Source organism: Bombus impatiens, unplaced genomic scaffold (genome assembly GCF_000188095.3).
Source record: "Bombus impatiens unplaced genomic scaffold, BIMP_2.2 scf_0064, whole genome shotgun sequence".
Lineage (NCBI taxonomy): Eukaryota > Metazoa > Arthropoda > Insecta > Hymenoptera > Apidae > Bombus > Bombus impatiens.
In genome coordinates this window covers 1,204,787-1,222,680 of record NT_176483.1, presented here as the reverse complement: position 1 = coordinate 1,222,680, position 17,894 = coordinate 1,204,787, and the positions used below count along the sequence as shown (strand labels likewise).

At 33.5% G+C, this 17,894-nt stretch overlaps 1 protein-coding gene and 1 long non-coding RNA gene across 2 annotated transcripts; one reads left to right on the top strand and one right to left on the bottom strand.

Moving 5' to 3' along the window:
* Window positions 1-812: 812 nt before the first annotated feature.
* Window positions 813-12,972, bottom strand: LOC100743696 (collagen alpha-1(I) chain). Its single transcript, XM_012394066.3, has 28 exons — window positions 11,859-12,972; window positions 9,756-9,812; window positions 9,400-9,498; window positions 8,970-9,019; window positions 8,828-8,893; window positions 8,538-8,651; window positions 8,171-8,309; window positions 7,959-8,083; window positions 7,688-7,894; window positions 7,477-7,575; window positions 6,808-6,916; window positions 6,257-6,444; window positions 5,935-6,151; window positions 5,650-5,738; window positions 5,133-5,294; window positions 4,880-5,041; window positions 4,340-4,537; window positions 4,066-4,210; window positions 3,732-3,992; window positions 3,511-3,644; window positions 3,095-3,364; window positions 2,777-2,992; window positions 2,551-2,640; window positions 2,023-2,404; window positions 1,687-1,905; window positions 1,408-1,580; window positions 1,090-1,311; window positions 813-998 (listed from the first exon to the last, which is right to left on the bottom strand). The coding sequence occupies exons 1-28, from the start codon at window positions 12,043-12,045 to the stop codon at window positions 852-854; spliced, it is 4,527 nt and encodes a 1,508-aa protein (XP_012249489.1). The 5' UTR covers window positions 12,046-12,972; the 3' UTR covers window positions 813-851.
* On the top strand, window positions 2,115-7,651 carry LOC112214061. Its single transcript, XR_004462940.1, has 2 exons — window positions 2,115-2,235; window positions 7,479-7,651. It is a non-coding gene; the product is annotated as an uncharacterized LOC112214061 (long non-coding RNA).
* Window positions 12,973-17,894: the final 4,922 nt, after the last annotated feature.

Genomic DNA, 17,894 nt, shown 5'->3' with positions numbered 1-17,894 from the left:
ATATTCATGAATATTTTATAATTAGTTAAATCAACTTTTATATACACATATGTCAGCGTAGCTCAGTTCATAATAACGTATGATTTCTTTAAATACTAGGATTTGGGAAATAATATTACTTAAGATTGTATTATTTTGATGTACGATCACGTTGAATATAAATTATTTTGTAAATTGATTTATAAATCCACAAAAATTAAGATTAGATGATATTTTAATAATTTTAAAATATATGAAAGCAATAGGTAGTATTTAATTTTAATAGTACAAAATACATGTAAAAAGTTTAAGCTAATATAAAACGTCTTATAAAAAAGAGTTAAAATAATGATTGCAACACTAATATAACATATAAACTTTAGAAGATAAAAATTTTTATTAAAAAGATACGTTATAATTTTCAGGCTTTTATAGAAAAAATTTAATTAAATTTATGTTTTCAATCATTAATTATTCACATTATTTTATTTCATGAAAATGTAGCAGTATTTTAATTTGTCATCAAGACTAATATGTAAAATAGTTTTGTAAATATGTAAAAAAAGGCGATATATATATATTACCTAGGACTAATTATTTTAAACATCTAAATTATTGAGTGACTATTGACATATTTAGTATATGAAGTTATATCTATGTCAATATATACAAATTATAATAATATTTTATTTATGTCATTAATTAAAAAATAAAAAAACTAATAACTAATACACATACTATAATATTTGAACTGTTAAAAAATTCAAATTTTCATATACTATATATGTACATATACATGGAAATGTTTGAGTAAAGAAAATATTTTAATTATGTAATGATAATATAAAAATGTATTTATTAATTTCAATTTATTATTCATAACAAACAGTACCGATTTCAATAGAAAAGCTTTGATCTGGTTTTCCAATATCTCGTAAGGCCACATCTATTATAGGTAGTCTTACAGGCTTATCAGTTTCATATGAAATTACTGTTTTACCCCATTGTCCATTATATGTCTGTAAAGACATTGTCATAAATATTATAATGTTTCAATGTTAAATATTCTGCGAGGTTAACAAATCATCATTTAAATAATGCGAAACTTACTCTACATTCATCAGTTATCATTTCATATCTTAGACGTTGATTTCCACGTGGTGTTAATTCTACATCATTCCAGGTTAAAAATTTCATACCTTTTCTATATGTCTTTCGTTCAGAATCAAAATAGCCTATGCTATTTTTACAGTGATATATTATATTTTGGTATGCATGTCTCGATAGAAGTTGCAAAAAGCCAATTTGATTACTGTCTGCTTTATATGTAATCTATATATTATGGGTATTAAAAATATATAGAACAATAAATTGATTCATCATATCGAAGATGTATACTATTACGCAACAACAGTAAAAAATTGTTACCTTCATTCCATTTTCTATTTCGCTTAACCAAGTTTCTGGTTGATCAGTAATATAGTTAATTTCTGGGGAACGTACAGGATTAGGCAATAAACATGTTGCACGTTTCTTAGCATCACAATACACTAAAATTGCATCTCTTGTATCACCTTCGTTAGGATCAATCCAATATTCTCCTATGATAGGATAATATTTTCAGTAAATAAATTCATATTTCCTAAAATGAATTACTGACAAAAATAGTTGTAGTATTAAACATTATTTGTCTATTTATAAACTGACCAGAAAGTTTATCTGGATATGCAGTATAAAGGTCCCTGCAAGTTTTGGCTGGTGAACTTTTTCCACCATCTGGTTTTACAAATTTCTGGAATGATGATTTCAATTGTTTATATGCCTTCAAAATGAGTTCTTTCCTTTCTTCTTCTGTCATGTCTTGACTAAACATTCTAGGTGGTTCATCACCAACTAATGGATCTGGTCCTTTAGTTTGACCTTGTCCTATTCATATAATAATATGATTAATTCCATGGTATGGAACAATATTTAATAATATTGTATGAGTATAATATAAAATTATGAAGTAATTTCATGGTTTAGAAAAATTATAATAATCACCTAAAAGTGCAGCTAAAGAAGCAGCATCATATCCTAATCCAAGTTCACCCGGTGGACCTGGAGGCCCTGGAGGACCAGGAGGACCTGGTGGTCCATGGCGACCTTCTTCACCTGAAGGACCTTTTGGTCCTGGATTGCCAGTTAATCCAATTGGCCCAGGGCTGCCATCTCGTCCAGGACTACCTCTAGGTCCAGATTCGCCATCTTTTCCAGGTAGTCCAGGAAGTCCAGGTATTCCTTTCTCCCCTGGTAGACCAGTAGGCCCGGGTAAACCTTGTAAACCAGTAAATCCTCGATGGCCTTTCGCACCCTTCTGGCCTTCTTCTCCGCGATCACCTTTAGGACCTTCCAATCCTACAGGTCCTGGTTTCCCTCTAGGTCCCTAATTGTAGAAATGGTATTATTTGACTTTTTTTATTTCAGTTATTTTAAAGTCACAATAAAAATACATACCAATGCTAATTACAACTCTTATAAATTATTATCATGTATCATGTATACATAAATAATATGAATGATGAAACTAACTTGTTGTCCTTCTACACCTTGTGGTCCTGTTTCGCCCTTTGGTCCTCTTTCTCCAGTTGATCCTGGAGCACCTGCTTGACCAGGTGGTCCCTAGTTACCAAAGGGTACATGATACTCATATAGATACATACATGCTATATACATAACTGTTTTGCATTGTTAAAACTTTATATTTAAGATTTTTTTATTGTAATTTATAAAAAAATACACTATGGTTATATCTTACGGGTAAACCAGGAGATCCGGGTAATCCCGTTTGTCCTACCGCTCCCGGTGGTCCCTTATCTCCAGGACGACCTGCTATTCCAGGTGGTCCAGGTTTACCACTGGGCCCTTCTGGTCCAATTTCTCCTGATGGTCCATGTGGTCCAATTGGTCCAACTTGTCCAGGAGGTCCAGGTGGACCTTCTGGTCCAGGTTTCCCAGGTACACCGGATTCACCCTGTTATATTACATTAAATAAAGTATAAATTATTCGCAATTCATAATTTAATATAAGTAGATATAGGTAAATTTCACAAGATAAAGAGATAGTTGAACATACAGGTGCTCCTCGTATTCCTCTAGCGCCTATTGGTCCAGACGGACCTGGTAAACCAGGTAATCCTCTTTCGCCAGGGGAGCCTTGAGGACCCTGAGGACCAGGAGTACCTGGTGGTCCTTGAGAACCACTCTCGCCTTTATTTCCATCTGCACCAGGTGAACCTGGATTCCCAATAGGCCCAGGATTTCCGGCTCGTCCTGTTTCTCCAATATTACCTTTACTACCTGGTAACCCAGGCGGTCCTGATGGTCCTATTGCGCCTGGCGGGCCCTATAGAGATTTAAAATTGTTAGTTAAATTACATTAATATTTTATGCTTTGTCTGTAACAAAATAATGTAATATATTAGTAAGTAAATATTTTCTAATATTTATAGTAATTTAAACAATATTCTTCGATAATAAAATGAAACATACCGTTGCACCAACGATTCCTGGTACTCCTGGTGGTCCCATAATACCAGGCTCTCCTCTAGCACCTGGTTCTCCTCGTACTCCTTTAGCTCCCGTCAAACCAACTAGACCTTGTGGTCCAGTTTCACCTGGGCTACCTGTAAAATTTATGTTAGAAGCATATATTTACAAGAGATGTAAAATTTGATATGTTTTTATATCATTTAGTACATATTAATTATTACCAGGTAGACCAGGATTTCCTTGATCTCCTTTTAAACCTGGATAACCACGGTCACCCTTTAATCCTGGTAAACCAATGAGTCCTTGTGGTCCTGGGAAGCCTTGCAGTCCTTGTAATCCTTGGGGTCCTCTTTCTCCTGGATTGCCAGGAGCACCTACCTCTCCTGGAGGTCCAGGTAATCCAGGATCGCCTCGTTCTGCTGGTTCACCTGGCGGTCCCGGTGAGCCAATTTGACCTTGTGGGCCACGCTCTCCAATCCGTCCTATAATAGAATATGTGTACATTATATATCTTTTTAAGATAATAAGTATGTTAATTTTTTTGTAATGTACAACCTGAAGGTCCTTCAGGGCCAGGCGGTCCGCTAGATCCTCTTTCTCCTTTCGGGCCTGACTCTCCCGTAGCTCCTCGTAAGCCAGGCAATCCTACTAATCCAGGTGGTCCTGAAATTCCTCGATCTCCTTTTGCTCCAGGTAATCCCTAAAATATAACACTTTATGTAAAATCATATAAACAAATAATGTGTTAAATTTTATGCGAAAAGTAATTTCTAGTAGTTTATGTTGAATAGATTTAAAATTAACATGTAAAATATCTAAAAATGCTTACGGGAGGTCCATCTAATCCTTGTGCACCTGGTTCTCCTCTTGGTCCTGTTAATCCTGGTCCTCCTGGTGTACCTCTTTCACCAGGAAATCCTCGTTCACCTCTATTTCCAGGTATACCTGGTGGACCAGGTGGTCCTTGAACACCTGATTCTCCATCTTTTCCTGGTGTTCCAGGATTACCAGTAACGCCTGGGAAACCCTAATTACATAATCAAATTATGTAATAAAATCATACTGTCCCTTTATTATTTTTACACCCATTTTATAAATATGTTTTACATTTAAAGCAATTATTTTCAAAATCAATATTCATTATTGAATAATTGAGTAGCGGGAAGAGTGGAATATGCAAGTCTGATTGGTTCTTGTCTATTAGAATCATTTTCTCTGATATAATCATAACGATAAGGTCTACGTGAAATTTTTTTATTTTATACGTATTTTTATCAATAGAATCGAATAAAGCAATAATGACCGATACATGAACTTCAGAATATATAACTCTGTGTTCATTATATATTATTGAACGTTCAAAATATACCTGAAAACCTCTAGGACCTGGAGATCCTGGAGGTCCCCGTTCACCATCTACACCTGATGGTCCAGGTGAACCTTGAGGTCCTGGTGCTCCTTCTTTTCCCGTATCACCTCTAGGTCCAGGTGGTCCAGGATTTCCCGGCTCACCAGCTTTTCCTGGTTCACCCTTTTAATGAGTACATTTTCCGTAAAAATATTAATTTCACATACTTATATTATTATTATATTAAAAACAACAAAAATATAAATATTAATACCGGATATCCCTTTTCTCCTGGGAGACCTATTGGACCAGGTAAACCTTGTAATCCAGCTGGACCTTGTTCACCTGGTTTTCCATCAGCACCTTGAATTCCTCGGTCTCCTGGGTTTCCTGGTTTCCCGGGAGCACCAGGGCGACCCATTAAACCACGTGTGCCCTGTAATATTTTATTTCAACTATTTCTCTCTTTGTATAATTTAAATTATTTATTAGAATACTAGTTAGGATAGTAATACTATAAATGCTAATATCAGGAGAATTACAAAACATAGTTAGATATTCTAATATATGTTTCTTAAAATATAAAGCGTAAGTACAAAGTAAAATTGTAGTACTAGCACATATAATTAACTAAGCGTGGATCATTAGAAAAAATACTATATCTTTTAGTTCCTCAAAACTTTACAAAATATTTGAGATGTAACTTTATTCGTTATTATTTAATTTTCTAAATGTAAATATTTGATGAAACGCTATTTTCCTGTATTTTTAAAATAATTATGGACAGAGACCTGTAAACCGGGAGATCCTGGGCGACCAGGATCTCCGTTAGCTCCTCTGAGCCCCATTGGTCCAATTGGTCCACGATCTCCAGACTGACCTGTAAAAAATTATATAAATTATTTTTATTGACATAAATATGTTAACATTAATTATTAATACATTATTGTAAAGCAGTTTTAAATAAGACTTAAAAGATCATGTCCAGAAATTAAAAAAGAATTAAGAATGCATGTTCTTCAAAAATGAGTCTTTGATAATAATTTTGACAAATTATGACGTTTATGACGACATACCTTTGGGTCCCATGGGGCCATCAGGTCCCGGAAGACCTGGTGCGCCTGGTGCTCCACGTTCTCCGGCAGGACCGGATGTACCAATTGGTCCGCGCATTCCTCTTTTTCCTCGTTTACCCTCGTTCCCAGGAGGACCAGGCAAACCACGTGGTCCTGGAGTTCCTGAATCACCTTTAGCTCCACTATCACCTTTGAATCCTCTTTCACCTGAAAGTCCCTGCGAATTATAATATTTTGATACATATAGTGCAATAAGAAAGATGAAGCACACAATTTGAAAGTTTAAGAGATGAGAGAATAGGAATACAAAAACAATATTTACAGGCATGCCCTTCGCTCCTGGAACACCAGGATTGCCAGGTATTCCAGGTTGTCCGCGAGCTCCAGGGAAACCTGGAGCACCAACTAAACCAGCTGCTCCTGTACTTCCCTTTTCTCCAGGTATTCCATCTTTTCCCTGGGGACCCTGCGGTCCTGATTCACCAGGTTGACCAGGACGACCAGTTTCACCTACGCAGGAAAGAGAATTGAAATATGTTATACCTCTTAAAGATATAATTTTAAAGGTCAAAGGTAGACAATGTTTCGATGCAAATTTCAGTCATTTAATTTTAAAGTCGAATTTATTTAACAGTCTTGATTACTATGATATAAGCCTATATACATCTTTCAATTTATCAACATTGAAAATTGTTTTCTAAAATCTCACTTATCAGCGATGTATACAAGTACCATTAGGATATTTCGTCGTCTACTTCCAAATTATACAATACTATACGATATTTTTATTTATGATGTTATTTATGTTGTAGTTTGTTGATTATCTCAAGTTACTTGATCATGGTAAATAATATCTAATGTAAGAAAATATACCTCGAGGGCCTTGTATGCCTTGGCTTCCTTTTGGTCCTTGTGCTCCTTGATCTCCTTTTACACCTGGACTACCTGGAAATCCAGGAGAACCTGGTTTACCTACCGTACCCTATAAAAGTTACACATTTGTTAATACATAGTCGATACTATACAGACGATTTTCTCTTTTTTCTTTTTCTTTTTTTTTGCATTCCAGAGTTTCTAAAATACATCTGGCAAAATACATTTTCAACATTATAGAGTTTTATTTTCGGGACTTAATCTTCAGAAATTTAGGATTCAAATTGTTCTTTCGATCGCTACACTCGACAGCTCCTAATTTTTTCCTTTGGGGATATCTCAAAGTGAAGGTGCATGTAGATAAACAAAGAATCATTCGGCAGCCGAGGGAGAACATTTGAACCAAAATGCAGGAGTTAATGCCAAATGTTTTAACAAAGATCATGCAAAATATTATTAAAATAACTCAACTTTGTGAGGCTAAAATGGTGGGCATTTATGTATCATAGTTTTTTGCACGTAGCTCAAAAAGATCTCTATGAATTATATTTTACTTTTTTGGAAAGAAATCTATTTTAAATCAAATATATTTTAACTTATTATTATTTCAAACTCCTTCGCGACTCTTTTGCACCACTCTATATTTGTAATCTTTATTATTCTACTTACAGGTTGACCAGGGGGCCCAGCAATACCATCCACTCCTCTAATTCCTGGAGGTCCAGGAGGACCTTCTCTACCTCTTTCACCACGTGGACCTGCAGGGCCCTATTTAATTATTAAACATCTAATAAATTATTGTTTTTATATAATTAAAATATATGATTACAATTTACAAAATTTAGTTTTATTTATGTGAATATGAATATTTAATATTTACCATCGGGCCTACATGTCCCATCGGTCCAGGTACGCCCATGGATCCTTTCTCACCAGATACACCTTGTTCCCCTTTTGCACCATCTAACCCTGGAAAACCTCGGTGTCCTTTTACACCAGGAAGACCAGGCATTCCTGGTAGACCTCTTGGTCCGACTGGACCAACCGATCCTGGAGGACCAGGTTCTCCATCTTCACCGGTATTACCCTAACAATAACATATACTTTTATCTAACTCTAATATTAATAATTTAATCGATATGTATACATACATCCTTTCCCGGTAAACCAGCTAATCCTCTGGGACCTGGCGCTCCTGGAGGACCCAAAGTTCCAGGTTCACCAGGTTCTCCTCGTACTCCTTGAAAACCCTGTGGTCCAGGTGGTCCAGGTGGACCTATTACAATTTGAAAAATATCGAATAGACGTCTAACAATTGACAATAAAAATAGAAATACATAATTAATAAAACGAGTATAATGACCTGATGGACCACGCGGTCCAATAGGACCAGTTTGCATTTGTAAGTAGGCTTCTGGACCATACAAAGGTGCTGCTGCTCCCGTCGGTCCTTTATCTTGATTTGCTTGAGATAAAGCTAATTGTTGATAATACATTGATACCTGTTAATAACAATTTAGTTTAAATCTAATATTCGCTAGAGTATTAGAAATGTTGACACCAGCAGCGATAATTCACTGCTATGTACGTTGCAATATTCAACATCATTTTGTTAATAATCTATATTAAATATTTATACTATCTGTATTAATCATAAATTTATACATTAATAATAATCAGATTCAAATAATAAATTTTAGATAGAAATAAATGTTAATGACGCTACTTACGTCAGGTATAGGCCCTGGTGGCCCCGGAGGTCCCGGAATTCCCGGAGATCCAGGGTGTCCTGGAAATCCAGCATCTCCTGGACGACCCATATCTCCAGGTCGACCAGGCTCGCCCTAATTTATGAAGACGATAAAAATTATTATTGGAACATTGCATATTGTTACGTCCCATTTTTCACAAAAGATTTTATGAAGAGTTCACAGTCTAATGACAAAATATATACATATGTGCCATTGACGATATATCGATTACAAATGTAAAATATGTATGTTTTTTTAATAATATTTACCCTGGGTCCAGGAACAGCAACCGCGCTAATCACGTTACTTTCACCAGGAACAATCTCTGTCGGTGACTAGCGATATAAATAAATTACATTTATTATTATATATATCCACAACGTCATAGTATGTTTTAAATTTCATACTTACTGCATGATTTTGTTCTGGTGTTGTTTGCACTTCGTTTGGTAATATACCGACTACGACATTCCAAATGAATCAGTGTTTAAAAAAATATTAGCTACATGATTACATCTATTTAATCATCTATCATGGATACATAATAAGAAATATGTTTGATATCCAATGACACAGTATATCATTGTTAGTTAAAAGCAAAGTTTGTTGAAAGCATAATGCTTGTTAGCGCATGAAGAGTTATTACAAACGAATCATGTACAGTACGATAAAAATTATCAATAGCTTGCGGATTCTTACGAAAATTCGTATTTTTGACTCTTACAGATGCCAACATTTCGTACAAAATGATAGTACAAAATATAATCATTACTTGACAGCACATAATATTTACTATGAATTTACAGTCGATAAATTATACGCATATTAAAGTATCAAATACCTTGACTGAAAGTTCTAATTGTCGCTTGCGTTGGTACATCTGTAGACAGTCCAGGTCTGTAGAAAGTTTGCAATGTCTCTGTCGGTAATTCACCCCTGCCTTAAGATAACATAATATAAATGACGTAGTTAATGTTTTGTCACTATTTCTTATCGGCGTTATATCGTAATCTTTCGTTAATATTTAATTTGTTACTTTTTATAACCATACACAATTTCATCGCTATCTATTCTAAACAATTTCCTATTCTTCTATGAAAATTCAGTCATATATGATTCCTTTTCTTAGTTACTTTTATACAACGCATGTTTCTATATGTATCTCGTTACAGGTGCTTTCTTACATATTGTACGTACTTGCAGTATTGACGCTGGACGTAACAGGTGGTGATGGCGCAGTTGTAGTTGTAGTTTCTAAACACAAATATTATTAAAATAGAAATATTGTATAAGGTATATAATAAAATATTAATATTATAAAATAGAAAATAGAAAATTATAGAATAAGAATAAAATAGACTCGAACAGGTAATCGTGACATACGAATGCTCGGACAACTCGATATTTTCGAACAGTTTTGACAGTAAGTGGAAATATTATAATACTCGTTAAATGGGTAAAAAGCTAATACGACTGGAATATACGTCGAGATGCGTTTCGCTCAATAGACTACAATAAACATTTTAATTGTTAATTTTTATCAGTTAATGTAATTGATTAATTGAATTACGCAAAGCGCTAAAACAAGCATCTGATCCAAAGCTTCCGGTGTTGCTTGCATGGTTATTAATACTTCCTTTAATTGCTTCGCAACGACATAGGAAATAACCTCTTACAATAACGAAGAACTGTTAGGTAATTTCATAGCATATCTAAAGCATAAAACAGCATAAGAATCATCACTATTAGGAATTGTCGTTTTCCGTGTGTGTTCTATATACTACGAAATGAACGTGTTATACGTTTTCACGAGGGAATTGAAATCGATGTAACAAGTTTACAGAATTATTACACTTATCAAACCTAAAAATTGGAATCACTTACCATTGTATAAATGTATTAAATTTTCCGCAAGATATGACAAAGTAGCTGTTACAACGAGAGAGAAATTTATTCTATGTATAAAAATAAATCAAAAATATGAAATAAATTCTCCTCGTTGGTTAGTTTTTGAGAAAAATCATAAGAGCTTCTCTACATTATGATCTACATTTTATTATTAATTGTAAATTATGAACTATATAAATTTTCACTTTACATTAACATTAACTTTGCTTGAATTTGCATGTTCATATAAATCGGATTTTACTTTTCAGGATCATGATGCTGAAATAATTTACGTAGAAGATAAAACGTAAGTCTCTGGCAAATAAAGAATCATATGGACTTGTCGGGCGATTAGACATTAAACTACATAGAGACAGTGTGAGGCAGACTCGCGAGACTGCTAAGGATTGTCGGTTTTTTGACGAGATCAAAGGTGCCTCGCAGTTTTAACTATGTAATCTACATGCAGACAGTGCGAGGAACGCACTTTAGCTTTTATACGTAGCTTTATAGCGTCGCTTCGAATTCATCGAGCAAAGATTTGTAGGTGTCAGATGTCAATACAGATGTTAATTTCATTCCCATAAATATCACATAGAAAGATTCACTTCTACATTAATTACAATACATGTATGTACGTATATTAAAAACAAGCGACAGAGATCATTAAGAAATCAATTTTTCTATATTTCACTATTACGATTGAAAATGGTAGAATTAAGGGAACGGATAATATAACGAATTACATTAAACGAATAAACTTTCGCGTTCTTTTCTATAGCATCATCTTGCTCCTTAAGGTTGATCATTTATAAAACTCATAAATGTAAAAGATAACAGCTGACATCAAATTAGCAAATCGTATCTGTTGCGGGAAATAAGTTCTTTATCCAAAGAAAACTTCGCTGCTCATTTTGCGAGACATAATTTCGAAACAAGAAGAAACCATTTGCAAGTTGAATCCACCGTGAATCGTATTGTACTCGTATGTTTGTTAAAAAGTAAGCGATACTTATGCGCACCATAATATTCTTATTTTCATCGCCGTGATGTTTGACTTCATATAAAAACGAACTCTGAAAGGAATTAGAACAACATACCCAAAGATCAATTTCACATTTATCGTATTCTTAGAATTATAGCATTTTTCAAACTATACGTTCTATGATAATAACTCCGTTAAAACAGATCAATTAAAATACATGCTCTCTGATTTAATGAATAAAAAGTGGTACGCACGATGCAGTTATTGCACTTGCTAAAGTGATTAAATTAATTCGAATAAATTGTGTTAAGTATTTGCAAGTTAACATAGATATAGCTCGATGTACAATTCTGTCCTATCCACGTAAATATAGCTTGTATATATATTATAAGAAGGGTAGAAAAAATAAGTTTAAGTATAATATTCACCATTTCTATCATCGTAGTCATCGTAACCCTCGTAATAGTCGTAATCGTATTCACCATTGGCGGCTTGTTGAGCTTGCAGCGGCTTGGACCGTTGTTTCCTGAGTTTGGTCCGTATGGAATGAACCTGCGGCAAAAGAAGTTGGATGACGGCGAACGCCGCGGCTAACCGAAGGGCCTTCGGCCCCATGAGCAACTATGACGATAGCCAGTAACGTGATCCTAGAGCCAACTCGTCTTCGTCTGAAGCTGAGGACAACTAGACTTACGACAACTGGCGTATCATTTATTTAGCAGATGCTTTGTAACTCAGGGGAGGTCATCATCCTCCGTTTTACGATCTACATGCAGTCCTCCCACTGTATTCGTTCGATCTCATCCCTTCTCTTTGATCCCTTTCCTTCCATGTCATTTTTCTCTTCTGTCCTCTTGTGTTTCTCATCGGAAACCGCGATCTTCTTCTTTCCTTCGCATTCACGCCAACACACAGGGGTGAAACGCTATCACGAAGAATGACGAGATCAAGCAACGTTCGTTAAATTAATTATTAACTTTACGTACATGTGTCCACACTCGTTCGAGCTTAAGACATTTTGTAACTTTGGAATTGTTTGAGTCACGCAAAGGACATTTTTTCATTTTCAAAGATATCTTAATTATATGAAATTGGAAATGTCATTCTCTTTTGTTTGAATTTAACATTCACATGATTTATAGAAATATCACCATTATACAATCCTAATGCCGTTACTTGAAAATCTCTGTTTCCTCTGAATGACGAGAAAATATTGTTTTTAGCTCGTTTTAACTATTACGTTTAACAACTAGAAAGAAAAAATGAGAATATGCTAGCAAACGTAATTCAAAATTGACGTACCACTTGTTTCAACACGATTGTGAAGGAAAGTCAGTAGTTACATATCGCTTCTTTTGTACGTATATGTCTATTTCATCCTAGATCCGTTTTACGAAATGGAGAGGTCATCACCCTTTACTAAGAAACTGCATGTGTCTTTTATTGCGATGATCGAGTACGCACGCCACTTATTTTCTTCTGCTAAATATGCTTTTAATTTTATCCGCAGTGCTTTCGCGTATAATAAAAACGAGGGCAATAAGAAATAAACAGAGTTTTTACGCCTTATAAAATAAAAAGAAAAATCATTTTTCTAACAATTTTTATAATTATCTTGCCAGCTACATTCTATATGTACGTGCGACAGAATTATAAATAAAATAATACGAATTTTACTTTTAGAGGACCAACGGAGAAAAGGGGGCAGCGCGCGCTCTTTGTCACACTGGCCGTATTAATTTAAATTTTAATTTTCCCAGTTTTACGGTAGCTATAGGAAATTGAAGCGTGCAACGTACTTTTCATTTTGTACAGTTTATATATTGCTTAACATAAAAAAAATTATAAATAAAAATTGAAAATGATGTAGGATAAAACGAAGAATGAAATGTTTTATTTCGATATAATATCTATGAAAAAATACAAAGGTGTGACATTATATATCGAAAAGTAAATTTTCGTTCTCCAAAGAACGCTAAAACTTGGTATTCTTCTTTTTTCCCGTAAACCCTTCATTTATTAACAACGCACATTTTTCCGTAGTAAGAAATAATACCTAGTAGAATAATCTGTCGTTAAAATAAATGGCGATTTAATGGCATTTATGTTATATTATATTGGCAAAAATATTATACGCATATTCAGAATGATCGAACTGGTTAAAGATATTCAAATATACTGTAACAGTTCTTTTTTACGTAAATTTAATACATTATAATACTGATCTTTCTTAAACATGGAAAATCATGTTAAAAAGGTCATGTTAGAAGAGAAACGAATTTGTACAGTTTACATATACATAGAACTTCGAGGAAATTTAATATTTCGGAAACTTCGAGATATAAGATGCGTGTTGAAATAAAATTATTGTGTTAGGGTAAACGTATGTGCGAAGAATAATTCTTATGCGTGAAAAATAATAAATTTAATGCCTTGTTTCTTTGTGTAACGATTGTTCACCTTTAAATTAAAATACGGAATATTAAATCTGATAAAGTTATCGTAAATATACAAGGATGGTTAACATAAGACGTATGTATGTGTTTGCGGCCAGAATGTTGCGAAAGCGTGAATTAGAACATAAATTAAACGCGACGTATCATGCTATAATAATATAGCGTTCCCGTTCGATATTCAAGTGGGATAATCAGCTCTGAAGAGGATTTTTTTTGAAAATGTAACACTGCTTATTTCATTTTCTTCTAACAATAAGCAACATTAGCGAATATAATCGAACGTTTGTTAAATTTGAACTACCGTTGCATTAATAAAAATGAAATATATGCATTAATTTTGTTAACATGCCTTATGTACCTTGAAATGAAAAGGACAATCGATATAGGTGACATTACTTGAAAAATGACGTTATTATCATGTTTCCACTGTAAGATTAGAAAATCTGATATATTTAAACTGGAGAAGCAATTCATGTATTTATATTTTTATCTTTTAAATATATAAGACACCTTAAAGTACATAAAATTAAATTTGATATTAAGAGCTTAATATTAAGCGTCAATGTAACGTCAAGATGATATTTTATTTAAAAACTTTTCTTAAACATTTGTTTTAATATACCGATTATATAGATCTCTGGATACAATCCTTGAAAATAATGATATATTATTTCATCATTATAATCTAATAAGCATGAATAGTAGCGTAATCGTAGGATAATATAAGACATTATAAACACTCGTGAATTCGATCTGTTTTATCTCTATTCGAAAATTAATCGATTATCTTCTCATAGTCTATCGGCATATCTCCTTGCCATTAAACTATTTTTAATGTAACTCTTTTTTTAAGCGGTTCAAATGTCATACATATGGTACAAAACACAAAAGTTCAGCAAAAATACCTACATGGAAATTCTGTTACATAGATGTATAATTTAATGACTAGAATATTTGTTCAAAAATAAAAAAAAAAATGATTATTTGCAGTACTTTCACATACTTTACGTAAGTATGCTTCTATGTTAGTTTAAAGAAGGAAATCGTATTATAATCGTGATTAATATCACGTGTTTAAACATCTCATGGATTTGTCATTTGTTATTAAAAGGAACATTAATTAAGAGGTAACGTAAAATGTAATGTATAATTTCCAATCTTTACCGTAGATCACGATTGAATACATTAGACAGAAGAAGCTATTTCATTCATTATTTCGCTAAAAATACGACTACACGAACAGTTGATTGACATACTTCGTGATCTTCTAGTTTTTATCGGTTGCAGTTACGATACTATTGTCGATACAGATCACGTCATTTCGACTTAATAAGTTTATTAAACGACAATCATTATTTTGGCCGCATTCCCGCAGCGCGACTTACTTTACAAAGCGTTAACCGTAATAGGCTACATTGACCCAAGTCCCTGTATCGTTGTGTCCGACTATAAATCAGAGTTACCACTATTTCTAATAGTATAACTGGGCCAGTGTGATATTAGTCTGTGTTGTTTTCATAATCTTGCACAATGAACGTTTGCGATAATTCCTATTGTTGAATTTATCAACCCCGAGTATTCTTGTTAAGCGTCTTTGCATCTGATTTGTTAATTAGAAGCGAACAAACTGATCACCTGTCTCGTCGTTCTTTCTATACATTGACATAAATTCATCTTCGTGTTATGCAGTTGCAGCACACTCATTTTCAATTTAAAAATCTAACATATCCCCCCAAAAAAGTTTATTAACTTTTAACGTATCTAGATTGATAAAGTACAAGGCATTTTAGGGTTGTACGTATTCATATTAAAAGTATCGCGATGAGAACTGGCATGAATCCACGCATTTTAAAATATTAGCTACGAGAGAACCTGTAAATTCTCCATATAATTCTCCAAATAATATAACCTGTTTTAGCGCATTTAAAATGCTTATGTGTGTTCGCGCCAGTTCACGTTGACATACCCACACCAGAGAATATAAGACTCTCTTTGTGCGATGACGATATGACCGCCGCGGACATCTTTGTACTACTATTTTAAAAAGCTACTTATCTCTCACACACAGTCTTGATGTATCATCCCTTGTAGTTTTCACAGCGCATTCGATTTCCTGTACGTTTCCGGCTTTTTCCTTGTCTTGTCGCGCATTTATCTTCACTGCTCGGCTCCATAAGAATCAATTTCAACCAAACATAGCTTAAAACCTGACCGAGGATGTACCTATATGGGAAAGAAATTCGATTCAACGGTTCTCGAGTAGCAAGATAACACACACATAGGCAAAGAAACGTTGCATTTGACAGTTTACGAACTATACACATATACGTAATGTAGGAAGAGAAGATACGTTTAAAGTTCTGCTGAATTCTATCGCAATATTACAGCGGAGGTAAATTCCACAACTGTGGGATAGCATCTAAGCTTCAGTTGATATACGAATGAATATGCTGTCGATCAATTTTTAAACAAATAATTAAATTGTATTATTTGTCGATTCTTTAGGAAGATTATAGGCATTATTTTTGACTATCAGTTTCTCGTTAATTGATACGTTTTACTTACATTCGTGTATGTAAGTATTGTTGCTGTAAGTTGTCTAGCGTCTGAATATTTATGAGTTGTATTGTCAGTTTAGCAATAAATTCTAAGTAATACTCAATAAGGCTGCGAAACAGAACCAGTAGAAATAAAATGAACAAATTATTAAAATCTTATAATTCCTTCCATGGCTGTCATACAGGAATAAATACGTTACATACTTGTTTTAATGGAAACTACGTACAGATCTCGGAATGTTATCTGCATCAGTGTCATCGTCATTGGTGTTCCGATTAAACTACACGTTGTACGTACACAGTTGTTTCTGTAGGACATAACGAAGTCGTTAAAAACAAATACTTTCAAATACAAGAATAAAAATCATATCCTCACAGATTAATTAAAATATGCGTTATGATTATTAATATTACACTTATGAAAACAGAATTCCGAATTTTTCATCTAATGGTAACGTTGTGCTTTAAGCATAAAATGAGCAAGTTTTTTCTCATTTCTCGTGCGACGTAGGACATTCTTCCAGTGAAAATGAATATGCTAAACTTTCTGAATATTCTCCGCTGGTCTAAAAATATGAAAAGATCGATATAAAGAATATAATATTAAATAAATAATGTTGGAACTCGTCAAATTTGTACCAATATTTTTCAACAGATATTCATGTTTGTACAGGGTGAACCACGAAATATGCTTAGCTTAGATTATTTCATTGTTACTGGGTGGATTGATAATTTTTTGTCTGGTATAACATGATTCAAGGGAAGCTTTAAAGTGATAAAATAGCAAACTTCTTCTGTCATCTTCCTTTTCCAAGTTTTCAATCACCTTCAGTTTTTAATAGGTAAAGTTTTCTTACACCTATCTTTTAGCCAACACTGAAACGAATTAGACAAACATCGTAACAAATGTTTCGAATGTCATAATCTCCTCTGCGTCTTGTACGAGGTAAGTTGCCGCCCATGTATCGTTCGATTTGAGGATCCCTGTGCACCCCGCTGCTTAGACTAACCTACTTGCATTCGTGTAAGGAGGTTTGCTCGCGCACAGTGATACTTCGGCTAATTTTTAATTATCAATAACTAAAAAACAAATCCGAAAACGCAATCTTTTCATTTTTGAGTTTCATCTTATTTTAGCTTCACATCTTGTATAAAGGATAAACATTTAAAAACTAATAAACAGTATATTATAATAAAATTTTTTATCCTAGAAAGGTACATGTTTACAGACTTACAATATAAAAATTATAATTTTTTAAACATTTTATATACTTAACTTAAAAATTGACATATTATTTTAATTTAATAGATAATCTATTACTTATACAAATAATTTATTACCAAGCAACTTTACATTACTAAAGGCAATTTTTTATATTAATCTAGTTTAAATAAAAATAAAAATTTTCAAAATAATTAAAATACGATAGTAGTATTACCTCAATATTTC

Coding starts and splice junctions, on each gene's coding strand:
- LOC100743696 (XM_012394066.3), bottom strand. CDS start 12,045: ATGGGGCCGAAGGCCCTTCGGTTAGCCGCGGCGTTCGCCGTCATCCAA. Junction 5,042..5,132: donor CAGGAGAAAAGGGATATCCG/GTATTAATATTT, acceptor ACTCATTAAAAG/GGTGAACCAGGAAAAGCTGG. Junction 1,312..1,407: donor AAATAGAAAATGGAATGAAG/GTAACAATTTTT, acceptor CATAATATATAG/ATTACATATAAAGCAGACAG.